The sequence below is a fragment of the Micropterus dolomieu genome, linkage group LG06 (assembly GCF_021292245.1).
Source record: "Micropterus dolomieu isolate WLL.071019.BEF.003 ecotype Adirondacks linkage group LG06, ASM2129224v1, whole genome shotgun sequence".
In the NCBI taxonomy this organism is placed as follows: domain Eukaryota; kingdom Metazoa; phylum Chordata; class Actinopteri; order Centrarchiformes; family Centrarchidae; genus Micropterus; species Micropterus dolomieu.
This window is the reverse complement of record NC_060155.1, coordinates 19,255,931-19,282,965: the sequence shown is the minus strand read 5'-3', so window position 1 is coordinate 19,282,965 and position 27,035 is coordinate 19,255,931. Positions and strand designations below refer to the sequence as shown.

General features: G+C 40.8%; 4 protein-coding genes across 8 annotated transcripts in view; 3 read left to right on the top strand and 1 right to left on the bottom strand.

The window, feature by feature from the left end:
• Positions 1–1,077: 1,077 nt before the first annotated feature.
• Positions 1,078–6,158, top strand: LOC123973008 (pyroglutamyl-peptidase 1-like). Its single transcript, XM_046052837.1, has 5 exons — positions 1,078–1,295; positions 1,801–1,853; positions 3,779–3,895; positions 4,024–4,256; positions 5,050–6,158. Exons 1-5 carry the CDS (start codon positions 1,235–1,237, stop codon positions 5,261–5,263), a joined length of 678 nt encoding a protein of 225 aa, XP_045908793.1. The 5' UTR covers positions 1,078–1,234; the 3' UTR covers positions 5,264–6,158.
• Positions 6,159–8,052: 1,894 nt separating this feature from the next.
• LOC123973005 (regulator of nonsense transcripts 1-like) lies at positions 8,053–23,561 on the top strand. The gene is made up of 24 exons (XM_046052828.1): positions 8,053–8,405; positions 8,990–9,126; positions 9,913–10,002; positions 10,343–10,510; positions 11,446–11,626; positions 12,261–12,422; positions 12,670–12,754; positions 12,977–13,075; positions 13,612–13,720; positions 14,231–14,390; positions 14,618–14,736; positions 15,104–15,268; positions 15,647–15,761; positions 16,050–16,193; positions 16,318–16,531; positions 16,766–16,883; positions 17,154–17,310; positions 18,343–18,485; positions 18,660–18,834; positions 19,102–19,183; positions 19,425–19,586; positions 19,685–19,953; positions 20,253–20,372; positions 21,035–23,561. The coding sequence occupies exons 1-23, from the start codon at positions 8,241–8,243 to the stop codon at positions 20,367–20,369; spliced, it is 3,336 nt and encodes a 1,111-aa protein (XP_045908784.1). The 5' UTR covers positions 8,053–8,240; the 3' UTR covers positions 20,370–20,372; positions 21,035–23,561.
• The window catches only part of LOC123973009 (ubiquitin-60S ribosomal protein L40-like), a 26,712-nt gene continuing 19,777 nt past the window's right edge, over positions 20,101–27,035 (bottom strand). Inside the window, exon 10 of the transcript XR_006825520.1 lies at positions 20,101–20,188. The gene's annotated coding sequence lies outside the window, so the exon portion shown is untranslated. The remainder of the gene's footprint in view (positions 20,189–27,035) is intronic.
• The window catches only part of LOC123973006 (homer protein homolog 3-like), a 15,940-nt gene continuing 12,583 nt past the window's right edge, over positions 23,679–27,035 (top strand). For all 5 annotated transcript variants that reach the window (XM_046052834.1, XM_046052831.1, XM_046052833.1 and 2 more), the window contains exons 1-2: positions 23,679–24,385; positions 24,558–24,606. Coding sequence is in view for 4 of the 5 variants with exons in the window: in XM_046052831.1 (XP_045908787.1) it covers positions 24,584–24,606 (23 nt within the window). In the remaining variant the exon portion in view is untranslated. The remainder of the gene's footprint in view (positions 24,386–24,557; positions 24,607–27,035) is intronic.

Genomic DNA, 27,035 nt, shown 5'->3' with positions numbered 1-27,035 from the left:
GAGGACGTCAGCAGACTGTCTGCATCAGCACCAAAGAGCAGAGAGGGCATCATTAGTTTCTATGGCAACACTGACATAGCAAGTGACGCAAGCGAGATAGAGAGAGAGATAGGTGAATGGGTTGAGGGAGAAGAAGGGGCTGTTAGCAACTGCAGTGCAGGTTGGGTAGGTGGTCGGAGGAGGTGTTACAGTGTGTGTGTGTGTGTGTGTGTGTGTGTGTGTGTGTGTGTGTGTGTGTGATGTGGTTCAGAGGCAGAAATCGGTGTTGATTCTATAACCAGAAGAGGCACTAACATGAATGAGCAAAAGGTTCTTCCAAGAAAAGAAAAAAAACACCCTATGGAGAGCATATTATCTTCAATATGCCAGTTTGGAGCCACATAGGGTGCAGTGTCCAGAATGTGTGAGTCATTTCGCAACCCAAGGGTGTGGACCACAGAGTGAATGAAAAAATAGAGCTGTTCCTGTAAGGCGATATTAGATTAGCTGTGACAGTAACAAATTGGCGGGGGAGGCTTGTCCTCTAAACTCAGGTAATGGAGTTTGTCAAAGGTTGTGCAAGATACAATTTGTTCTCAACCAGAGAAGTGTTCTTTGACTTTAAATCTCCTGGGAGAAGCTAACTGTGCATGCATGTTCAGCAACGCCCTGTGTCACACTCACGCTGCCACAGTGTTTACATTCACACCTGGGAGCTGCCCAGTAAAACCACTGAGCTACTCCACTGGAGCAGCTGGTTGGGAGTTAAAGGTTCATTTGTGGTCTGTCGCAACTGTTCTTAGTGATTGAGGGGAGGTTGTTGTCTATTCCACTCATAAGACAGCTTTCCTAGCCTTTAATCTGTGAATGCAGTGCAGATGTTTGGTTTTCAGTTTCAGCACACAGGTGGCTTGAATTACATTCTTTTGCATTAAAACAAAAGTATTGAAAGAATCTGTTTTCATTCTCTCCTGCCCGCTTTCCAAAACTGTCTTGTGGTGCAAGGTGAAGAACTACAAAGTATTGAGTACTCTTTTGTCCATTTTGTTTTCACTTCTAAATGTTGATTTAAAACGTATTAGTATAGGATAAAGTGCTTTGTGGGTTATGCATTCCCAAACAGTAGATGGCAGTATGATCCATCCAGATTTGGTGTGTCATTTCCTTTCAGCTCTGGGCCAGAAGAAGTCAGGCGGCAAGCATAGACAATCCTGTCATTATTGATTGGGATATTTGATCCCCTTATTATAAACCTATGACAATTCTTGTCACAACATCGTGGATAATGGCCAATAAGAAGAAAGTAATTGTAACAGGTGAGAGGTTTTGATTGGTCAGAGGAGTGGGGAGAGACAAATGTGTCTTACATGATTTCTTTATTGTCACTACTGCTCTGTTATGGTAACAGCTCATAGTTTCCTGCTTGTGTCTGGGCTGCCCAGTTGATCTTGTTAAAATGATTTAATGGCTGTGTTTGTATTATAAATATTTAATGACACTGCTAATTAATGCTCTGCAGAGAATAACGTTCATGTCAGGAGAGAAGGGCTTTGTCTGCTGGTTTAAATAAGGAAACAAAGATATGCAGCAGGAGAAGACTGAAACTCCTTAGCTGCTCAACTGTGTGTCACGCGCTGTTGCTACAATTAATGTTTAGCTTGATGCAACCTTTAGACTCCTTTTTTACATTCACCCTTATCCCTTCTGTCCATGACAGATAAGCAACCTCGCTCAGTTTTTTATATTAACTTTGCTGCATTGTGTGTCATTGCTGCAGTGAAGAGTCCTGGTTGACAATTTTTGACACTCTTTTCTCTGCAGGTTTTGAGCCTTTTGGGGAACATGCAGTGAACTCCAGCTGGGTGGCAGTACAGGTAACTAAGTAATGCTGTTTTTTGTCCATTTTTGACAAAGGTGCAAGTTAGGGACTTTGGTGTAAGGTGTTTTGGTGTTACCTAAATTTGGCAGTTAAACAGGAAATTGCAATTTATGAGTAGATTTTTTTGTGGGGAGTCACCTGACTAAGGGGTTGTCATTTAATTTCATTATTTATCGTTGGACTGTAAAGTTCTTTCAGACCGCAACTGCAGTTAAGCTCTATATATAAACTCAGCAACTGTTTTTTATGCTTTTTCAATGAACCATAAACAATCAATGAACATGCACATGTGGAATGGTCGTTGATACACTAACAGCATACAGACATAGGTAATTAAGGCCACAGTTACAAAAACTTAAAACACTAAGGACACCTTTCTACTGACTCTGAAAAACACCAAAAGAAAGATGCACAGGGTCCCTGCTCAGCTGTGTGCCTGTTGCCAGAGCAATAGATCTGTACTGTGATGTGCCTAAGAAGGCACTAAAGGGGTGCAGGAAGGACAGCTAATCATTCTCACAGTGGCAACCCCTGCACAGAACCTCAGGTCCACACAAGATACCTAATGTTACTTTTGATTTTGAGCCCCCTTTTGTTCAGGGACAAATTTTTTCCATATGTGTTTCTCACATGCCTGTGAAACTTTGTTCACTTTATGTCTTAGTGAGATCATTCGCTCTCACGGCTTCTCTTACCACTGCTATGCAGACAATACGCAACTCTACCTATCGTTCCCGCCAGACGACCCCACCATCTTGGCGCGGATCAGGGACTGTCTCTCGGACATATCTGCATGGATGAAGGCTTGCCACCTTCAACTAAACCTCTCTAAGACTGAACTCTTGGTCATTCCAGCCAAGCAATCTATCCACCATAACATCAAACTACAATTCGACTCCTCTACCATCACTCCAACCAGGGTGGTGAGAAACTTGGGTGTCATGATTGATGACCAGCTGTCCTTTTCAGAACATGTTGCTGCTGTCTCTCGGTCATGCCGCTTTGCTCTATGCAACATAAGGAAAATCAGGCCCTACCTCACTCAGTATGCCACCCAGCTTCTGGTACAGGCCATGGTTATGTCTTGCCTCGACTATTGCAATGCCCTCCTAGCAGGTCTTCCAGCTTGTGCGGTGAAACCCTTACAAATGGTTCAGAACGCAGCAGCGCGTCTGGTTTTTGATCAGCCCAAAAAGACTCATGTCACTCCATTACTGTGTGACCTCTACTGGCTCCCCGTGGCCTCCAGAATCAGATTCAAGTCACTAGTGCTTACAGAGTGACTACTGGGTCTGCACCCATCTACCTAAACTCCATAATACAAACTTACGTTCCTTCTTGGCCACTACACTGCTCTGCTATCCCCTCACACAAAGCAATCCCAGTCTCGGCTGTTCTCATCTGTGACACCACGATGGTGGAACGAGCTACCACCATCAGAGCAGGGGCGTCCCACTCTAACTTCAAGAAGCTCTTGAAAACTCATCTCTTCCGAGAACACTTCCTCTTATAACACCTCTAACTCCAAACCTCTAACATGCACTTCCTGTGCTCTTCTTCTTCTAGCCCCTTACAATTATCTTGTATTGATTGCACATTTTTTGTTAACGCTTACTTCCTTCCCTAGGTATTTACCCCATTGATGTGATATGAACTATGAGCTGTTACTAGTATTTATTGCTGCTCTTACTAGTATGTATTGTCGGTTGTAGATCTGTATTTGATGCTCTGTTGATGCTTATATGTTGTTCCTCAAATGTAAGTCACTTTGGATAAAAGCGTCTGCCAAATGAGTAAATGTAAATGTAGTAGTTGAATTTTTTTTATGGTCATGGTCATTTATGGAAAATAAAAGCAGTTGTAAAAAATCAGAGGATGTTTCGTTTTTTTGCTAAGTATATATGTTTTCTGTGCTCACAGGAACTGGAACGATTGGGGCTGGGTGAAGCAGTAGACCTTCATGTGTGTGAGGTGCCTGTTGAATACCAGGCTGTTCAGATCCTACTGCCATCTTTGTGGAAAGAGCACCAGCCACAGGTATTCAAGAAAATACACTGGAGTTTAGAAAAAAAAAAAAATTTCCACCATACTATAGCTCCATGAAATGTCGCTAAAATGCCCCAACTAACCTCTACCACCTCTGTCTTTTGGGGTCCTGTGAGCAGTTAGTGGTCCATGTCGGTGTTTCTGGGTTAGCCACCACTGTCACTCTGGAGCAGTGCGGCCACAACAAGGGTTACAAACGCCTGGACAACTGCAGCTTCTACCCAGCTTCCCAGTGTTGCATGGAGAATGGCCCCGACTGCATACTCTCAGTCCTGGACATGGATACAGTCTGCAAAAGGGTCAATGACTCTGGCCTCGGGGTCACTCTTTCTGTATCTAAGGATGCTGGGAGGTGAGTGATGTTATTTACACATACGGGAAACTTCACACATGCGCACACCCTATAGGAAAAGCACATCTGCTTTTCCTACTGTGACATGTCAGAATGTCTTCTATGAAAAAGGCCTATTTGACCTCTATTTTATAATGGAATACAAAAAGGAAATACAATAACAATACTATACTGTAGCCTGTGTCTGATTTTATTATTATATTATTGTATGAGTAAGCACATCGAGAGCATTGTACAATCCTGTGTCAATTTTCTCGTATGTGTACACATACATGGCAAATAAAGCTGATTCTGATAAATAAATAGTAAATAGTCTGTTTATGAATTGCAGTGAGAAATCACATAATTAATAGTAACAAGTCATTTATCAGTTATTACCACTGATTATATTGCAGTAAATGACAACATAATTCTCTACAATCCGCCAACTAAACATTGCATAGCTTCCTTTTTCATGCCTGTTCTGAATAAGGCCACAAGACATTTAGAAGTTTGGTTTTACATGGACAAAATATATAGAGGTCTGATTTATTTATATTAATGCAAGTATTGTCTGCTGTATTTTAGTCTGTGGAATTTGGTTTAAGTAAAGTTTCTGTCAACATCTTCCACTCTTCCGCTACACTTACCAGTAGACAAAATATTTCTCTCTTTGACATTGAATTATCGCATTTATGCACCATAATTAAGATTGTTTTATGACCAAACTCAATCAGCCAGGGGCTCCTACTGTTTTGCAAAGTATAAATGTGACTTTACATAACGTAACATCCATCCTTTGGCTCCCTGGCAGGTATCTGTGTGACTACACCTATTACACTTCTCTGCATCTGGGACAGGGTCGCTCTGCCTTCATCCATGTGCCTCCGCTAGGAAAACCCTACAGCAGCCAGGACCTGGGTAGAGCTCTTCAGGCTGTCATCCAGGAGATGCTGAAACTCCTCGAACTGGATCACAAACACAACGAGCACTGCAGTCACAAGCATGTACAGCAGCACAACCACTAATGACTGACTCCCAACTCGAGGAGACATGTGGAATAAATTCACCAAAATGGGTCGCTGACTTTAGTACGAGGTTAAATCAATGTGACTCCTGAGGCAAGTGAAAGAATAATTGATTTAGTTGCTCAAAAGATTTTAAAAACCTGTGACTAACAGTGCAGGTAGTGATGACTCAACCGTTAGCTCCAGAAATGAACGCCAATGTCAAGAACAGGAACGCTGAAGTCTGAGTTTGAAGTTTTTAAATGTAATATCAGATCCTATTGTAAGCCATGTGTTGTATCTTAAAAATATTGAACCTTTTAGAAGTTTAAAAACAACACCCTGACTACAACATTTGTTTATTTTAGACCTGGTCTAGATCTTTGCATGTGTGGATTTGAATGTGTGTGCAGCAGTAGTGGGCGTCTGTGAGTCTTACAGTAATTGTGTCCTTCTACAATTCTGCCTTTGATCTTCCATGAAGACTGTGATAATAGATGTCAATTCAACAAGTATGGTAGTATTTACATTGTGTCATGTGAAAAGGGGGATTGATGTGATTATGTTAACTTATTATCAGTAGTACTAACAAGGTAGTAGCTGCAGGTCATGTGTTGTGACACACTGTGGGAATGTTTACAGACATGCTAAATTGCATTACACTAATTTTTTAAGCCATAGGTTCCCCTCACACCTGTGAGTCTGTCCTCACTGTTTTGAAGTCTTCTTGGTACGATTTGGTTGTTGTCTTGGCATCACGCTGTCATTCCCATGTGTTGCTCGTATTTGCACCAGAGAAATGTGATGACTTTGAAATGACGTAAACCTGAACAAATTTAAAGATTTGAATTTACAATGATTTGTTAATCTCAGGGAATATATTGCACATGCAATAAATATGAAGTAATGTGATTAACTGAATGTGTCTGTCCTATGTGAGTAGTACAGCTGGCAAAGCTGTGTATAATTAAAACACAGGCTTATAGTTTTTTTTTAATTGTCAGTCTTCAGTCAGGCGAGAAACGCATTGCGGCAGTTTATGCGCTTGTCACTTACATGACAAGTTGATGTTCCAACACGAAAAGCGTATTAGCTATGCTTCTTATTACATTTATAACTTTAAAGTTTTTTTTCAATCTCCTGTGGTATAAATATTTTGACCCATAGTAGCAACACAATAATGTAACTTTTTTTTACGGGTGATTCTATTGTTAACATTGCCAAATGGGTTAAGAATTCACATTATTACTATTCACTATTTTACAAAATGTGTTTAAACTACATATCTGTGAAGCAGCAATAGTTTTTAATTGTTATAATGATGGGTGCAGTATCATTTACACCCTGAATGCATTATTTAGCATGAAAATTCCCTCTAGGAAGCAATAACATAAAAGAGCTATAATTTTTTAAGCTTTTAAAGAATTCTTTGAAGGTTTGAAATGAGTGAATAATCCTAAAAGACACTTCTTCGACCTTTCTAATGTCCATATTTTCAATAGACATGCAAATGTTATAATTTGACTTTATGTAGTAATCTCACAAGTCAGCTTTTATCCTGCCAGAGCATTTAATGATTTGTGATCACGGAGGGACCTAGATAGTGAACACTGTGTACTTTGAGACTCACATTAGAAATGTTTGTATCCCCTTTTTAATATGTCTGAAGGTTTCTCACCAAATATGCCACTTGAAAAGGTATTTGGTGGCCCGGTAGACCAATAAAGGCTCGATAAATACCTAAAAAGGCATAGCTGGGCAAGGCAAAAACACTCAAAGATTATGGTGTGAAAGATGGGAAGACTGGTAATTTCCAAACACACTGAGAATCTTTCTTACGTAACCTGCTTGTAACCTGTTTAAGAAACTATCCACTGCCTTGTGATGTGTAGAATTCCAATTAATTCTTTAATACTTTCAGATTCCTTTGACTCTGAGCGAGTTATGGTAAGTATTACATCAAGGTTTGACAGACCTGCTAAACTTGTTCTGACAGAACAAGAAAGGATCATGCTTTTACCTGAACATTTAAAATGTATTAATGTCTGCTTGACTCAATATTAAGAACTGTATTTATTTAATGTCTCAAAATAACTGGTTGGAAACTCTCATGCCAATGCACATTCACTCCTACTCTTTGGCACAGGACCTCTCTTAACCTAGCAAAGTACTGGGATTTAGGATTTCATCAGAGCTGTCTTAACCTGTTAGGAGCTCTGGGCAGAAGGGAAACGAGGACAATGTAACACTTGTGGACATAAAAGAAAACTTTTAATTTAAAATAACAATGATTGTCAAAGTTACTGACTGAAGTGAAGCGTCATAATCTAAAAACTAGCCTAAACTATGTTGTCATATATTGAATATATATATATCTATTTGTTATTTCTGTAATTCTATGCTATTTTAATGCCCAGCCTGCATAAAACCTACACAAGCCTTTAAAGGTGAATAACTCTGGATCATTTACAGTTCCTTAATCACTGAGCATTGTTGCTGTCAAATAAACTAATTAAAGAATTGAAAATAAAATATCAAAAAAGGTGTATATGCTACATATCTCTTTGACTCAGCTCCCACATTTGTTGCATCTTCATTTCTTAATGGTTAGAAAAATTTGTACCGAAAAGAGTATTCCTTTAAGATTTGCCCTTGATGCATAAAAAGCATGTTATTAATAGAGAGCTTTTATGACCAAATCAACTGTCCCACATTTCATTTTGTTCACACAGGCCTATGTTTCCTTCCCTTCCCTTGCTTCCTGCAGGTGACTTCCTGTAGGAGAGAAGTGGTAGCGAGGTAGCAGAGGAAACGAGCGGGGGAGAAGACAAACGGAATGCAGCCATAGTCGAGGATCTTTCTATCTCTCTCCCACCACCAGTGTTTGTCATTTTCTCATCAATACTCTGTCTCCGTTATTCGGTTTCTACTGGAAGAGCAACAGTTTGCGGAGTTTTCGTCGGGACGGGTTAAATACCGGTAATAAGAAGGCAAAAACATGAGTGTCGAGGCGTACGGGCCGAGCTCGCAGACTCTAACGTTCCTCGACACGGAGGAAGCCGAGCTGCTGGGAGCGGACACCCAGGGCTCCGAGTACGACTTCACCGATTTTACCCTGCCGAGCCAGACCCAAGGCCAGACCCAGAGTCAGCTAGACAGCCAGGTGCGTGTGGTTATTCGTGGCAGCTCGGTGTCAAAATATGTCTTCTACTGTATAGACAAAATGTGAATCAGCCAGTTATCGGCAGCTAACAACATCGCTGACCACCTCCGGTTAGCAGGAATGACGCTTCCATCCGTTACCATGCTTTTATCCCGCAAATATGGGCTAGCATGCTAACGAACTAGCTTTCACAGTTAGCTAGCTGACACAGCTAGCATGTTAGTGCAGGGCTGTATTGCCATACAAACCAAGAGTGCAATGGATTTTTCCAGTGTGGCCAAAAATGCCCATGTTTATATAACGTTATAAATATTAGCACTTGAATGTCCCAACGTTAAATACTTACGGTATGCATTGAGAACATACACCACGTTAGATACAGTCAGTGTGATATTGCTGTCAACAGACCGTTTATTGATGTGACAGTAATATATAATCATTGAAGGCTTTATGTATCTCGTTGGCTGTCCAGTTTATTTCCAAATCGATTCACTGTCTGTGTTCCTTCAATGTTAATTTATCTCACATAATGTTGACATTAACTGACAGTTCTTAGTTCTGGTTCCTTACACCTGTCTCCTCAGGTTAATGGCCCTGACAGCGTGCTGCAGAATGGAGACGACCCTGTGGTAAAAGCCAGTCAGTTGCTGGCAGAGTTGAACTTTGAGGAGGATGAGGAGGACACCTACTACACCAAGGATCTTCCTGTACACGCCTGCAGGTAAAGAACCAGACTAATGTGACTTGTGCCACTTTTCAAATGCCATGACTTCAATAAAAGAAATCACAGCCACAGACAGAACATATCTATACTCAATGTGCAGGTTTCTGTTCATCTTGCCTGCCTAACTTCAGTGGTTTACTGTCCCTAGTGGGGAACACACTTCTCTACAGCTACTCACTCTACAGATGGCACATAAGCCAAATTGTCAGAACATCTTGTATCATGTCCAGTGTCAACAGTGGTTAATCAGTATTATTGTTACATCATGCTAAGCATGCTAACTAACACTTTGGCTGTCTGCCATTAGTTTGGCTGTGTCTCAACTCCAGTTGAGTATCTCTGACATCCCAGATATTCTCAGTTGCTTATCTTGGTAAGATAACCACTCGGTTTGTTTCTCTAAAAATGTATGTATGTTTTTAATACTTTTTGCTGAAAATTGGGTTTGGAAACAAAGTTTGTTGGATAGAGAATGAGGGCCTTAATTTAACAGATATGCCCCCTCCTTTCCAGTATTGTATAAACTTTGATGCCCATCAGCAACATAAAGTTTGATTTGGGGTTTAGGCATGCAGCTAGATTATCCATCAATCCATCAATGGGACAGCTATAAATGCAATAAGATGGGACTGCCACCTCACTGTCATTTTAGTTGCATTAGAGATCCTGTGGTATAATCCTAAAGACAATTTATGACAAGTTATGTTTTCTTGTTTCAGTCTCTAATATTAGATTTTAAACAGACTCAAGGTCTTAAGAGTAGTGTTGTGTAATCTTTTTTAGTTACTGTGGGATTCATGATCCAGCCTGTGTGGTCTACTGCAACACCAGCAAGAAGTGGTTTTGTAATGGCCGTGGAAACACATCAGGCAGGTAAGATACAGTGACTCATCAGCTTTTGATTGACCTCCCCATCCGTTGGTGTACTTTGCTAAATGAACTAGGAGAGAATCATGTTACAGGTTCAGTATCATCATAGCGTGAGCATAGTACACTGTAATAATGAATCTTTGTTGTGTTCAGAAGCTGTTGGGTTATGGAGTTAAAAACATACTTTTAAAGAATTATGTTTACTGACACACCTATCACTTTGTATTTCTTTGGTCATCGGTTTAAATAATTTCTCCTCCAATAAAATAAGAATACACCCTCACCTTATACACTTTGCATTTCCTCCTCCTGGTGTATTAATTGTCATTCTCTTCACGTTCAGCCACATTGTAAACCACCTGGTGAGAGCAAAGTCCAAGGAGGTGACCCTGCATAAAGATGGCCCTCTGGGGGAAACAGTACTGGAGTGCTACAACTGTGGCTGCCGCAATGTCTTCCTTCTCGGCTTCATCCCTGCTAAAGCCGACTCAGTAGTGGTGTTACTGTGCAGGTAATGGCGCTTTAATGTAGCTGACCTAATGTGCATTCTGACCTTCCTGCTGATGAGGGCAATTAGATGAAATGGTATGAAAATTTCATATCACGATTATAGTGATCAAAATGATCAAGGTTATCGGTATTATCATGGTATTGTTAAAATGTGAAACATTTGAAACATATGAAAACCATATCAAATGTGCATTATATTAAATATGTTTTGTAATTATATATTAGTATATTAGTAAATGCAGTGACCCCATGGACAATTTACATAAATACCAATAAGACTTAAGAAGACAGTGATAGTATTTTCAACGTCTAGAGCGTTTCTCCTCTTGAAACAACTAATTTGATGATTGCCAGATTTTAAATGAACAAAACATGTTGGGAGACTAAACTGCACAACATGTTATCATGTGCAGCGGCGGATAGAGTCTGCAGGCACATGACGGGTACAACAGCAGAACAAGGTGTATTGTTTTTACAAGAGCAGCTAACACTGAGAACTTTACAGGCTGTTAGCAGTCAGACAGACAAACAAAAGCCAAAAGTAAACTTATCCTGCATTTGCTACAAGGCAATTTTCTTTGATCAAGTTTCCCTCAGCACAAACCAAAATACAACCAGACTTCAGACAGGCTGAAAAATCTCTACAGCACTGTCTTCCGCCATGTCAATGAATCCAAACAAACCCATGTTGCATGCTGCGCACGCACGCCTTCGTCTGGGAGACTGTTGCTAACGTTGGTGGATGCTGGACAGTATGTACTGTGAGTTTTTTCAAACCGTGGTTATCATGATAATTAAAATGTGACTGGAAAGACTGTCAGGAATTTTACCATGGTTTATTATTAGACTGGTAAGTGTTTCATCCCTAAGAGCAATCTAAGAGAATACGGAATTACAAAGTTATTGTTTGACATTTATGTTTTGGTTGTAACACAGGCAGCCATGTGCCAGCCAAAGCAGCCTGAAGGACATCAACTGGGACAGCTCACAGTGGCAGCCTCTCATCCAGGACCGCTGCTTCCTGTCCTGGCTCGTCAAAATCCCTTCAGAGCAGGAGCAACTCAGGGCTCGTCAGATCACCGCCCAGCAGATCAACAAGCTGGAGGAACTGTGGAAGGTACTGTCAATGCAAGTGTCCTTGCATATACTCACCATTGTCCTATGTAAATATTCTAAACCCACATAACTTGAATTTGAGCATGGGTAGGGCTTAATCTGTTACCTAGATATATTCATACAGTTGGGTGTGATGCAAATTGCTTTACTGCATGTTTGAGGTATTTGCTTCGGTACAGTATCAGTCTCCAGCCTTTGTATCAAGTTTTTGTTTTATAGTTTCCTGTTGTATACAAGGTCACATATACCTCGCAGTTATTTTGTGTATTTCTTTTCTATGTGCTCATGTTTTACAGCAGACATAGTATGAAGGTACTAAAACCTTAATGATGGCTCTGTTGTGTTCAAGTGTTTCAATAAGCCCTGACAGTGAGGCAGCATGAACAATACCAGGAGCCTGAAGGGAAACCGCTAAAAATGGAATTCAGCCATCATTCATTATAATATTTACATTTGTGCTCTGTCTACTGTGACTTGTCACATGTCTTTTGTGAAAAAGGCACATTGTCTGAATCTCTCTAATTTCGAATTTAGGCGATATTAGCAAATTGATAGAAAATCCTCAACACTAGTAGCACTCTGTTTTGATTTTCTGCATTTTAATCTTTCTCTCATCCTGTGTGTGTTCCTGGCAGGAAAATCCTACTGCGACCTTGGAGGACCTGGAGAAGCCTGGTGTGGATGAGGAGCCACAACATGTGCTGCTTCGCTATGAGGATGCTTACCAGTACCAGAACATTTTTGGTCCTCTTGTGAAGCTGGAGGCCGACTATGATAAGAAACTCAAAGAGTCCCAGGTAAAGAAAAAAACTGTGGAAAAACCCTTTGTTGTATTGTTGTAACAAACAAGGCTATCAAAATACTCACTAAGTAGTTTTGTGTTTTAACAAACTGATTTAGTGAAATTCAGTTTATTCTTTAAAGCTGGAGATGAAAGAAATTAAGCTGTTACAATCATGTTTATTTTGTCTGTCATAATTTTGACTTTAGAACAGTTTCTACTGCCATTTAAATATTAGATGTTTTAATGTTGTTTCCAAACAGACTCAAGACAACATTACGGTCAGGTGGGACTTAGGCCTGAATAAAAAGAGGATTGCTTATTTCTCTCTTCCCAAGACAGACTCAGGTATTTATTTGGAGTTTTGCTTCAAGTTTATCATCATTTGTAATATTATCCTGTGACAAGTGACAAAACAACATTGACATTTCAATGTCATTTAAATATTTCTATGTGTGGCTTTCACTGACAATTGTGTAACATTTAATAATAAATATAACAAATAAAATGTATCTTTGTTTTATAATGAATTTTAAATTGTGCCTCTTTTCTTATCTGCTCTCCTTCTAGACATGCGACTGATGCAGGGAGATGAAATTTGCCTCAGGTACAAGGGAGACCTGGCCCCTCCATGGAAAGGCATTGGACATGTTATCAAAGTCCCTGATAGTATCCTTGTGACTGTTACAATCGACAGACTGTGTCTAACAGGAAACCACATTTTGCCTATTTTCTGTAATTCATACATTTATAACTTACATTTAGCCAATGTTTGTCATCTTAATCTTAATTAAGTTGAGCTTCACATTAACACTGTATCAGTAAAATGAGTTTTTCATAACATCTAGTGGCAGCTGTAGGATATGCAAACTTGTGTCTTTCTCTACAGGCCCCATTGGTTTTGAAAGCAAATTCTGTATTTAAGTTTTGCTTATACAGCTTAGCACCTGTTTGTTAACTGATACAGAAGCTCTTTGTTCCTCACAAATGTGGCACTGATGTTCAGCTGGGTTTTGATCAAACAAAACAAAGTGCCGAGGCTTTACCTGTTTATAAAGCTTGAAATGTCAGCAGCCGTTTAGGTAGTAACGGATAACTAACTGGTATTGGTCATCAACACTTAAATGAAATCATTATTAAATAAAGCACATTAGTGCTCAAATATGATAACTACAGTACAACTCTTCCTTGACTTACTGTACCAGACTACGGTGATGAGATTGCCATAGAGCTACGGAGCAGTGCGGGGGCTCCAGTGGAGATCCCACACAACTTTCAGGTTGACTTTGTGTGGAAGTCCACTTCCTTTGACAGGTATTCACAAGAAAACACACTCTTGTCTCTTCCTGCAATACGTTTGAAAACAAGTCCTGAAACACAACTTTATGTATCAGTTACGATGAGCTCATCTTTAGTTGAAAATTCTTTCTTTTCTTTTTTTATGTCGGAGCATCAGTCAATCAATTGGTTAAAGTGAGAGTATACATACACATCACAATATTCCACCTTGAACTGAAAGGCTACGTTATGTATTAATCTATGCATATTCAGTGAAAGGTGACCTTTCTAAAGAGGTTTTTGTATTTCACTACAGTTTGAATCTCAAAGTCTGGTGTATGAATCTTTTTAATGTAAAATGAACCACTTTCCTGTGTGTCAAATGTAATATTTTACACACTGTGATGAAACAACTTCTTATAAAAAGCAAATTAATACATTCATGTTGTCAATGATGGTCCCCATCGGTGGAATAATTTTGACAACGGCTTTCTCCTGAATGCTAGTTTCGAACTTTATCTCCTTATTCTTGTCTTCATCGTGCAGGATGCAGAGTGCCCTGAAGACATTTGCTGTGGATGAGACTTCAGTGTCCGGTTACATCTACCACAAACTGCTGGGACATGAGGTAGAGGATGTTGTCATCAAGTGTCAGCTGCCCAAACGCTTCACCGCTCAAGGCCTGCCTGACCTTAACCACTCACAGGTGAGTTAGAGACTTGGGGGGGAAAAAATCTGTAGTGTCAGTGAGAGAGTTATACCCAACCTACCTTACAGATCACACAAAAATCATGACCGATATCTCTGCCTCTTACGCTGAGTGGTAGCTTGACACAAGGGAAAAGGAGTATAATTCTTGTATAATGACTATATGAAGCATTTTTTGGCGTTGTGCCTCCAGGGCTCACATGCATATGGTTTGTTGTGATGCAGGTGTATGCTGTGAAGACAGTGTTACAGCGTCCCCTGAGTCTGATCCAGGGTCCTCCTGGCACAGGAAAGACGGTAACCTCAGCAACCATAGTCTATCACCTGGCTAGACAGGGCAACGGGTAAGACGCATACAAATACTTTTACTCTTTGTATTACTTTGTCTGTATTTTCTAAAAAATACAGGTGCTATGATAAAAATTACCATAACTATATGTGACTATTTACATGTGCATCTCAAAAATTTTTTATTTTATTTTACTGAGAGATTAAAGGCTCAGGAAACCTTTTGCAGGTGTTTTGAGTTAATTAGCTGAACAATATTCCAATTTTTTAAGATGCACCTGTACTCTCATTCCTTTCGTTGACTGGTATTTTATTAATTCTAATAAATGTAAACATGTCTTGATCATCTGAGGGTGTTCTTAAAGATTGGCTTGGCTCTGTGTTAAGGTTCTTAAGAAAGTATTGTAACTTCTGTCCCTCCAGTCCAGTGCTGGTGTGTGCTCCCAGTAACATTGCTGTCGACCAGCTTACAGAGAAGATCCACCAGACAGGCCTCAAGGTGGTGAGGCTGTGTGCCAAGAGCAGGGAGGCCATCGACTCGCCTGTGTCCTTCCTGGCTCTGCACAACCAGACCCGTAACATGGACAGGTAACACATTACTGGCTATGATTAATAAGCCTTATAAAAAGTTACTTTTGGAATGTATTGTTTGTGTGTGCAGTTAACTGTGAGTATTAAAATAAGCAGACATGTTTTTCCTTGAATATACGGTATATATCAGTCTACAAAAAAATGTCTTTGAAAAACAAGAAGGTGTCTGTCTCAAAAATAATAAATATCTTAAATAGGAGGAGGATGTCCTGTAAGGGCATCATTGGGTTGGGTTTGGGCTAATATTAGTATAGCCAGGAAATACAAATATGATCATTAGTGGCTTGAAGTGAGTCCAAACCCCTCAGTAATACAGCCTTTACTCACGAGAACACCATTAAACTCCCATTGTATTGAAATGGTTCATACCTGCAGTATGCCAGAACTTCAGAAGCTCCAACAGCTGAAGGACGAGACTGGAGAGCTGTCCTCCTCAGATGAGAAGCGCTACAGAGCGCTGAGACGCACTGCTGAGAGGGAGCTGCTTATGGTATGAAGACTGGTGTTACTGAACAAGTGCTACTAAATATTTATTGTTGTATTGTTATTATTATTGTTTCTGTTTGTGACTTAGATGTAATGGTAATTTTGAAGTTCACAACCTTTTTTTTTTTTTTTTTTTTTTTTTTTTTTTTTTTTTTTATGAACTGAAAAGAGTTTGTGTCATGGTAATGCAAAAAAAAAAACCTTCAAAAGTAAAAGAAATAGCAATGTTTTGCAACTGGTAAGATTTCATTTTTCGTAAACATGTCTGCTTTATTCCTTTGCTCTTTCCCAGAATGCAGATGTGATCTGCTGTACCTGTGTTGGGGCGGGGGATCCTCGTCTGGCCAAGATGCAGTTCCGCTCAATCCTGATCGATGAGAGCACCCAGGCCACCGAACCAGAGTGCATGGTGCCTGTTGTCCTGGGGGCCAAACAGGTAGGAGCGTCATGAGTGGAAACACATCTGTATCATTCTGTGGCATCAGCTATTTGCTGTCATTCCCCAGTTGTGGGGTCTATGGTGTCCAATATATATTTGCATCTGTTTTTTTTCCCTGTAGTTGATTCTGGTGGGTGATCATTGCCAGCTGGGCCCTGTGGTGATGTGTAAGAAGGCAGCTAAAGCAGGTCTGTCCCAGTCTCTGTTTGAGCGTCTGGTGGTTTTGGGGATCCGGCCCATCCGTCTGCAGGTCCAGTACCGCATGCACCCAGCCCTCAGTGCCTTCCCCTCCAACATCTTCTATGAGGGCTCTCTGCAGAACGGAGTCACTGCCGGTAAGATGAAAAGAAACTATTTCTGTGATGCTCAATTACTTGGCTTTCCCTTTTTAGCCACTTAAAGCGTTTGAATCTGCCCACTAAATTCCTGCCCAGGCACAGCTAGATGCTGTGAATGTAACATGATGCTGCTCCCTTACATGCCCTTGACTGCTTACCATTATCATCATTATCATTCAACATCAGCTGCCCTCGTCCTGAGTCATATCTGTTTGTTTGCCTCTTCTACAGCGGACCGTGTGAAGAAAGGATTTGACTTCCAGTGGCCGCAGCCTGACAAGCCTATGTTCTTTTATGTCACCCAAGGCCAAGAGGAAATTGCCAGCTCTGGAACATCCTATCTCAACAGGTTTCACATTTCTTCAGAATTATGTTCACCCAGTATTTATGTTTGTCCTGCAATATATTTAGCAGTATACATGAAAATAGCTCATGATTTAATATTAATCAGTTCTTTTCTAACTCAAAATTTTTCAAGCCTTAGCTTATACACATGCTCAGGTGGCACTTTAAAGTGGTTAGGTGTAACATCACTTTCTGTACAGTATTTCAGTCAAGCATAACTAGTTTCTACCCCATGTCAAATTATATAAAATGCAATCACTGTTTTTCTCTGCAGGACTGAGGCAGCCAATGTGGAGAAAATAACCACAAGGTTACTGAAGGCTGGAGCAAAACCCGATCAGATTGGCATCATTACGCCCTATGAGGGACAGAGGTCCTACCTGGTCCAATACATGCAGTTCAGTGGCTCCCTCCATACCAAACTCTACCAGGTACAGTTCAAATATTTTTGCAGGTTAAATGTTGTATTGTGCACTGCATCAGAAAAATGGATCACAATCATTTAAACTGACATAAATAAACGGAGCGGACCAGAATCAGCTGAAATAAAGCCGATCAAAATCAGACCCTTTCTCTACTTTAATGTGTTTTGTCCACCTCGGCCTGCTGTTGTTGCCCTGCAGTGCAAGCATTTGTCACCATATGTGAGTGTGTGAATGTGACTTATTATAAGTTTGAATTCTAGTCAAGTTTGTAAAATATAGATTCACTGAGCTCCGACTCTCCAATACAGTTTTTAACAAAGAGCAGTGTACAAAACTGTTAGCAGCTTCTCAATTTTAGCGGGCGCTGACCGTCACTTTCTTTGGTTAAAATGATGGAAGTCGCTGCTTGCAGGTCATCTGCTGCTGCTAATTACCATTAATTCTGTGTGTAACTTGATGACGGGCTGAAATTAAAGTTGTCTGTCAGTATTGTGAGCCTCCTGTGAGGTGGTGTCTGTAGATTTTTGTTGTGTCAGGGAAGAACCTCCACTCTCTAACACCGCTGTATAACTGAATGTAGACTATTGTTTTTGTAGGTCCGACAGCTCCAACAGAGTGATATGTCTTCTTCTCTCTAGCTCTTAATTGTTTTGATGGAGGACCTTCAATATTTGGATGAAGTAGCTCATGAGAAATAAGGTGTGCCAAATTTAGTCGGCCACAGATGTTGTTTTAATGTGCCGAATATATATTTAATCAGCATTGCATTTATATTCTGCTGCTATATAAATATACGTATCAGATCGGACTCTGTATTGGCAGAAACACAATATTAAATGATTCCAGGGCAAAAAGAAAACCTGGATCAAGACATCCCTGATTTTATGTTTAGGCTAGGAAATGGCTCTAAAAACCTATTGCCTGTAGCCATTTACATTAAACAATATCACATTTGTGAAAAACGCACAACCAAATTATTACGATTAGTAAATATATCAGTCAGTTTTTTCCACTGATTTCTCTTCATTCTTTCTGTAGGAGGTGGAAATAGCCAGTGTGGATGCCTTTCAAGGCAGAGAGAAGGACTTCATCATCCTGTCCTGTGTGAGGGCCAATGAGCACCAGGGCATCGGCTTCCTCAACGATCCCAGGCGTCTCAATGTGGCACTCACTAGGGCCAGGTAAAACTACACAAAGTAAAATTGCACCAGTTCACTCTGCAGAACCTTTTTGAATTATTGAGTTCAGGTTCTCCCAAGTAATTATTGTGATAAGTTGATGTTATCACTGGTATTACTACGCATCCTTAATTATAACTTTTAGTCATTAAGTCATCATCTGCTTATGTCACATAGGTATGGTGTGATCATTGTGGGAAACCCCAAGGCCCTGTCTAAGCAGCCTCTGTGGAACCACCTGTTGAACTACTACAAGGAGCAGAAGGTCCTGGTCGAAGGCCCCCTTAATAACCTGAGAGAGAGCCTCATGCAGTTCAGCAAGCCCCGCAAGCTAGTCAACACCATCAACCCTGTGAGTTTAGAGTGTGTGGGTGTTTGTTTGTTTTACATACACGGTAGATATAGAATGCTGAAATCAGGGTTTCTTAACTGGGTCATGAATATGTTATTTTCCGGTGGGGCATGTGAAGGATTTAGGATGCAATTCAACATTTACTCAAGCATCTAGGACAAGTAGTAGAACGAAAACAGGGTAATAAATCAGTGTACATGCAAGAAATAATGAGGCTTATCCTAAAAACACTGGAAATAGCATTTAGCTTGTCGTTTTGTTTTGCAGGGGGGTCGATTCATGAGCACGGCCATGTATGATGCCAGGGAGGCCCTCATTCCTGGATCTGTGTATGACCGCAGCAGCAATGGTGAGAAATGTTAAACAACACATTCATTTTTATTTCGACACAATTTCTTACTAATTTCAAAAGGACATGTACTGTATCTGCTTTGGTAGTTTTGAAAACAGATTGAATGTTCTTACTAAATTTTCTCAAATCGAAAAACAAGAGCCACATGTACTGTGGTGTGTGGCAAAACTAGCTCTGCTGCATACTGCCAAATCATTTTAAAGGAAGTTAAATTAACTTGTACTTCTTTCCACAACAGGACGTACGTCCAATATGTATTTCCAGACCCATGACCAGATTGGTATGATTGGCACAGGCTCCAGTCCCATGACTTCCCTGAACATCCCCATCCCCTTCAACCTCGTGATGCCCCCCATACCTCCACCTGGGTACATGGGACAGGTCAATGGACCCACATCAGGTGAGTAAGACATAGAACTGTAGAGCTAAGTGTGTTGTTCAGTTAAAGCTGCTATAAGACGCTTGTCTCTACTGTGATACGTGACATTTTACCTCCAGGCCGTGGTGGAGGTATGAAAGGCAAGGGAGGCAGTGGAGGAGGAGGAGGAGGAGGAGGAGGAGGGACTCGAGGTGGCCGTCAAAGAAACCGCAGCAACCACAGCGGAGGCAATGGAGGAGCAGACCGCAGTCACATGAGTGGCAGCCAGGCCAGCCAGGACCTGGGCTCACAGCCCTTCTCCCAGGGACCTCTGACGCAGGGCTACATCAACATGAGCCAGCCATCACAGATGAGCCAGGCTGGGCTCTCCCAGCCCGAACTCTCACAGGTTTGTTGACTGTCAACTGTCATCCACTGTGAATAAATCTTATCAATGTAGTATTTAAGAGATTTTATGAAATGCTAAGTAGGTGAACTTTATGAAGCAAGCTGTTTGTAGTCTGTTTATTTATAGCAATTAGTACCCAGTGCCAGGGCTGTTAACACACATATTCCAAGTGTTTGTCCAGGTTTCCTCTTCATGTAGATTTCATCTTGTCTAAACTCACTTATTCCTGTTCTGCCTGGAAAGAAATGAAGGAATAACTGTTTACTGGCCTCTTTCACTTTATGTTTGTCCCATTATAGGACAGTTACCTAGGAGATGAGTTCAAGTCCCAGATTGATGTGGCTTTGTCCCAGGACTCCACCTACCAGGGGGAGCGGGCCTACCAACACGGTGTGACTGGACTGTCCCAGTACTAGACTGTAAGTAATTTACTGTTCTCTAAAAAGAAGATGACTCATTGAAATTAAAGGAATAATTTGACATATTTAAAAAAAAAAAAAAAGTTATTCACTGGAAGAGAACATTAATACAACGTGTGATCAGGCTGCTGCAACAGTGAAATTTCCCTTTGTGAACAAAAAATAACTCTGTGTGTGTGTTAGCTTAGCATAAAGACTGGAAACATAGGGAAATGGCTACCCTTGCTGTCCAAAATTAATAAAATCTGCCTACCAGCACCTCTAAAGGGCACTAATTAACACATTATATCTCATTTGTTACATTGTACAAGGTGATAATGAAGGGTTATGTGCCAGACTATTTCTTGGCTGAGAGCAGGGGCTTCTTGGAGTTTAATGTGGTTGTTGGTTGCTTCATGGTGACACAGGAATGCAGAAGTCACTGCTCCTGAAGTGTTAATAAATGAGCTTTAAAAGTGCTGGTATGCAGATTTTGTTACCAAGCTAGCCGTTTCCCTCCGTTTTTAGTTTGTGTGCTAAGCTAAGCTAATCGATTGCTAGACGTGCATGAGAGTGGTATTAATGTTCTAATCTAACTCTCTGCAAGAAAGGGAATAAGCACATTTCCTAAAGCATGGAACTATTGTAAAAGTAAATCTTTTATATTTGTCTTTGTCTTACAGGTTGCTGGAAAGGAGCTAGGCCTGTGTGAAGCTTAGTTCATTGGTATTTTAATCTGGGTAATAACAAAAAAGAACAAACATGGATACCCGTTTTCCACTGCTACAACCGAAGCACCACTGTGTGAAAGTAACAGGAGAGAGACCGTGAGAAACCAACCAATCACAAGAGTGAGAGCAAAGATGGGAATAGAGCTGGACAGGAAGCGAGCAAGAGAAGAGAGAGTGGGAGGCTGGTGGAGGAGAGAAGGCACTGCTGCTCTCACGCGAAGACATGGCGAAGGAGAAAAGCTGTCGTTGACAGAGCGGCGCAGTTAGAGAGGCGAGACCTTTGACAGGTCAAGGAAGGTGGAAGGTCCAAATGATTCTGGACGGGGGAAGGGGCAGGGGGTGACTGTGTCATCTTGTCCCTCTTGTGGCCCTGAACCCTCGTGGGCTCTCCAGGCGGTATGGTTGGGAATCTTGCTCCAAAAGTTGAGAAAGATGGAGAAGAGGTGTCTCTCACAAACGTCCTCCAAGCTAACTCAACAGGACATCTTCTGCGACTTGGAGAGAAACAGAGGGAGAGAGGAAACAAAAGGGGACACAACTCTTGAAGCAGTTGATATGGCAACTTTTTTAAACTCAAAGCTTGAATTGAGGCTCTGCATTTGGTCACAACTAAGCATCCAGGAGAGAAGAGTGTGAAAACACTGTCTGGCTATTTAAGTGAACTCAAAAGTGCTTGTGGTGTTGTGATTGAAAGGATTACATAGCCACGAATCATTCGCTTTTCTTTCTCAGCTTTGAGTTGGAAAGTTTTCAAAATAATGGCTGTTTTCATTGAGGTTCTCAGTGATGTAAGCTGCCATAGTTGGCCGTCTTTCTCAAGGTGGTCTGCAAAGAACAAGTGGTGGAATTAAAAATATAAACGTAAAAGAAAAACATCTTTGTCTCCAGATCTGAGGAGTTGGGCTCCAAAGGTCTGAACGTAAGGAGACAATTTTGTTTTTGTTCTTCTAAATGTATCTTTTTAGTAGTGAAGCTGAACACCATAGCCAGCTTGTAACTGAATGAAGCTGTCGTTCTCTTCTGCTGAACCCTGAAGCCACTAAAGCTAGCGGATAGGGACCATCTTGAGCATATGTAGCGAAACGCATCAAATAAGCCAAATCAAGAAGGCAGTAATTTCCCAAAGACCCTTCTCCAAAAGTCATACGTAAAATATCATGCATACAATGAGATTATTTATGTACACTTTAAGCACCTCAGTGTACAGTAAAGTGACGCAAGAGATCACTTTTATAAGAGAAATCATGAGCTTGAGTTTTCATCGAGTACCTGACACGACTACTCACTATGAAGAAGGATGAAAATTTCGAAGACCCCATGTTTGATCATAAATTTCAATGGGTTAGACTGGTGGAAAATGTTTTCACATTTTAGAAAGCCTACTGATTACAGATTGGGAGGTTACATGTTGTATATGCTGCGTGTGCACTGTGAAATTTGAAGACCTTTAAATTTATTAAGACACGATGATCCAAGTATAATGTTTATGTAAGTAGGACTCGAGTCCAGAGAATGCCATGTTTTCTTCCTTGTTTTCTTCTTTCTTTTGTCCTTTTTTTTTTGTCCTAAAGTCTTCAAAGAAAAGTGAAACTGTCAAAAATAGTTGTCATGTTGAGGACAGAGCAGTTAGTTTGTTCTGTGACTTAAGTAAACCTCTGTGTACTTTGTGTCTTGGTTTTAGTGATCTGTATGTGGTTTCTTGCTTTAGATGGACACTAAAGTTTCCATGCAGCAGTTTCTCATTCTCTTCCGAGGTGTACTACCTCTACTTTCCTTTAACAACTTTTGTTTTAATGTCATCGAAATGCATGAATTGAACATGTTTAATAACCTGTCACAAATGCTTGTTTGAGCAGTTGTTAAAAAGTGCTCAGACTTACAGAGAAAAGAAGCCACCTCAAGAGTTTGTTTCTAATAAGCGATTTCCCATATTCTAAAATGATGAATTACTAACCAACCCAGGTCAGATTTTGGCTGTGCCGGTGGTTCATCTTACTGTACAGGGAATCAAATTAATTTTTAAATATAAATTGTCTGTAGATTATCTGTTTTGCTCTCTGAATGTATGTTGCATCTTATCTGGATAAGATCATCATTATTAACCAGATTCATAACCATTCATTTGACATTTTTAGTCTAACTTAAAAATTGTGGTGCACTTAAAAAAAAAAAAAAAAAAAAAGAAAAGAACAAAATTACCAATAAATGACCACCACATCCTTTACCAGCACACACATTAAGTAGTTTTTACCCGCCTTATGACTAGAGGGTAACGTTTTGTTTTCGCATCTTCGTTTGGCTTATTGCTTTTTATAACAGGACTGAAATGAGAGGTTCTGTGTTGGCGACCTGACTGCGCCATTTTGTTTGACTTCCCGTTGATTGATGTTATTAATATAAAGTTATGCTCACAGAGATTCTCCTGTTTTTGATAATGTTGGAAAATTAAACTTTGCTTCTTTTTGCTCCTTCAACTTGACTTCACTGTTTTGTCTTTTTTACCCATTACTAATTTTGCAGATGGATTGACAGACTGACTTCCTCATTATTACTATACAAAGGCTCTCTTAAATCTAGACAGGAGGGCAAGTCTGATGATAGGAAACATTTTATTACAGCTGTGGTTTGTCTCCTAAGAAAGTCTTTTTAGGTCACGACTTTTCCTTCGGGACAGTATTTCATTAAGCTTTTCAACTGGCAGCGCTGAGCAGACCTATAAGATCCAGTCTACTGTATGCACACATGCACGCTCGTTTGGCTGCAGGCAGGTTGACACAGTTTCCCAGCCTCATGCAGCTGTAGCGGGGTGCTCGGAGCCTGTAGAGCCAGCAGGTGGTACCCTACCGTCGGCTGTGTCCTGACTGCTGAACGCGAGCAGACGGCTGGATGAAGAGCAGAGAGCTCTGACCACCGGGACGAGGTTGGCAAGAGAAAAAAAAGCGCTGCTGCTGCTGCTTCTTCTCTGGACGTAGATGGACACACGCCGGACCGCTGTCACTTCACTCACCGAGGTCAGCAGCTCTGCCTCATCCAGGTTTTGACTCTCCGGGCTCCGCAGAGGTTATCTGTGGACTCCGGTGGCCCGGACAGGACGGTACGGACACTCTGCGCGGCTGCATTAGGCTGTGCGTGGCGCCTTGCGGTTAAACCCCCTCCCCTCCCCCCTGGAGAATAAAGCAGGAGTAAAGCATCTGGTAGCTCAGACTGGAAAAAAAAGAAGAGACCAGGACAGCAACGGCAGCTTCAGCGTGGAATAATTGTTGGATACAGCACAGACTCTCCGTGGGTTTATACCGACATGGGGTGAGTGCGGCCGGGCTTGTGTTGCCTAGATGATTTAATTGGGCTTAAAGTGAAATTGAGAGCAAAGAGTTTGTTGGTAAATCATCGCTTTTTCTTATCAAATTTGAACCGAGGACAAATACTTGTTGGGTTAATGGACGCACTGCTTCAACTCTCTGTCCTCTTTTTGTAGAAAAGAAGCCTCGGTCACCTTGTAAGATGTTTCCTCACCACAGAGAAAGGTAAGGACATGTTGAGCCCAAGGATGAACATTTGTTCCTATATGACATTTTGATTTCTTGTACTCGTGACCCCTCCACATAAGTAAGTAAAAACCCTGTGCTGTTGGTTTAAGAAAGAGGGAATGTCAGACTTAACTTGAAGTTAAATAATTATAAAATTGAGTTTAAAAATGATTGCAAGAACAGGGACACAGATCAGTTCTCTTAAGAAGCAATATTGAGGTTTCTTTTTCACCCTCCCACTAACACAGATTCTGCAGGGTGATTTCAGACTTGATGAATATTTTAAATTAGGATGCTTTTATTGCAGTTGTAACTAAAACATTACCACTGAGTGGTTGTACAGAGAATCATAGCAGGCATTAGAGCATGAAACTGCTCATTTCTTTACAATTGAATATGTGTGTAATAACAAAGAGAAATCCGATATTGCCGTACAAAGTTTTCTTGCATAAGTTCACAAATGTTTAAAAATGTTAAACATCTGTGAATAATAGATTTAGAAAGATTAGACCTGAGGGAGACCGGTTAAACCCAGTAGCCTAAAGCAGATTGTGGATACTGTTGTAATTGTGGTAGGAATTAGTGGGGTCATTCATCCTGAGGTCCAGCCCTGACCTCCATCCAATCACCACCAGGCTTTGTTATGCTTACAGACCCCCATTAAGCCCTGTAGGCCTCATCCATCTGCTGAGGATGAAGGTCGAGTAGCTGAACATCCTCGAGAAGTGCGAGGGCAGAGCAGTTAACAGAACACACACACACACACAGAAACATGTACTGTTTTACACCAGCGGAGTGTGTCTCAACGACAGTTTTCACACACAGGAAGGAGCGAGTGTTGACAGATACACTCACACTTGCAGCCAACGATACTCTGTTCAAAGTGTCTTGACTGTGTAACACGTAACGCCACCATAGGAGGTTGCATGTTTGATTCCTTGTTGGTCAGGGGTGAAGCTGAACACGTCAGATGTCACACATTTAACAGGAGAGCACAGACGCCAAGCCTCAGGCAAGGTCGGAGCTCTGCAGTAATGGGATAATTTTACAGTTGAGTGTGTGAAACCTTTCTCCACTGCCCTTTGGGACTGCTCGATGGAGCGAGAGACGCCTTAATGTGCATCTTATTTGTTGTTCAGCGTCACAGTTGTTGATCTCATTGGTTGTAATATGGGCCTGTATAAACACGTGAGGTCGAAGTTCATGTATGAAGCTGTGATTTCCAAGGCAACAATCAAACAATTAGTCAGTTGTTAGTTTGCATGTATTTTGATGATAAATGAATTGTTTAAGTTAATTTCCAAGCAAAAATGTAGAACATAACTAGTTTTAAGCTTCGCAATTGTGCAGATAGACAAGAGAAGCAATTTGAAAAGGTCATCTTGTGTTTTAGGAAATTGAAGGAGCTTTGCAAAGTCTGACAACATTTTGGGTCAGGGTTCAAAATATTTGAAATTTTTTTTTTTTTAACTGGGGTTATGGAGTTTGAAAGATGATGGCATTCAACAGGCAGGGAAGGTCTTTATATTTGAAGCTTGACTCGTACTAGGGAGTACAAGTTAGGATATCTCGACCTCTGCTGCCTGAAAACTCAGGGGATTTTCAAATTCAGCAGGGTTCATCCTTTCAGGATCATGAGCGCTGAGATATTTCAGTCTGGATCAAAGTGGGGGACTGACCAATCGACCAACACTCACTGCCATCCCTAGAGCCTCAGGGATAGCAGTGTTGCTGCAGAATAAATCGTTGACAAGGTCACAGATCAATGCCAGTGTGATAGCTGAATAACCTCAGTAAAAGAAAATCAACAGCTGAAAAGACTGGACTGACTATCTTACTGTCTATCCCATCATACCAAATACATACCAGACATACAGGAATGAGATGTTTACTGTGAACATCCCTCTGAAATGTCTTTAAATCATGGCAGAAAGATTATAAACCCAATGCTGATGGGTGTTTTTTGGTGCAGACAATACAGACATCATTGATTAGACTCTCAAAAATAAAAGACACGACAACTGGACAGCTACTGTTGACCACTCTTATCTTAGCTGGTCGTCTCCAGCTGATCAAAATGTTGCTTTAAAGAGGTGCCAAGTTTAAGTATGAAATGGTAAAAACCAGGACACGTCTTCTATGCGGTATTGTAAATTGCAGGGGCTTTTCCCAATAGAACTGTAGTATGTTGGCCATTCATTGTACATTTATATCTGACCCCATTAGTGACACACAAATCCAGTAATGGTCTCTCTATGTGTTTCTCACTATAGGAGATGATGATAAAAAAGAAACATTATATGGACTTGTACATACACTTTGTTTCAAGGACTGACTATAAAAGTGTTGATAGGACCGGTGGCATTTTGACGGCCGACCCACTCCAGCCTGATAATAACCCGCGCTGCAATTCTCCTACTCATCTC

Coding starts and splice junctions, on each gene's coding strand:
- LOC123973005 (XM_046052828.1), top strand. CDS start 8,241: ATGAGTGTCGAGGCGTACGGGCCGAGCTCGCAGACTCTAACGTTCCTC. Junction 10,003..10,342: donor CGTGGAAACACATCAGGCAG/GTAAGATACAGT, acceptor CTTCACGTTCAG/CCACATTGTAAACCACCTGG. Junction 19,587..19,684: donor GGTCAATGGACCCACATCAG/GTGAGTAAGACA, acceptor TTTTACCTCCAG/GCCGTGGTGGAGGTATGAAA.
- LOC123973008 (XM_046052837.1), top strand. CDS start 1,235: ATGACAATTCTTGTCACAACATCGTGGATAATGGCCAATAAGAAGAAA. Junction 3,896..4,023: donor GGAAAGAGCACCAGCCACAG/GTATTCAAGAAA, acceptor TCCTGTGAGCAG/TTAGTGGTCCATGTCGGTGT. Junction 4,257..5,049: donor GTATCTAAGGATGCTGGGAG/GTGAGTGATGTT, acceptor GCTCCCTGGCAG/GTATCTGTGTGACTACACCT.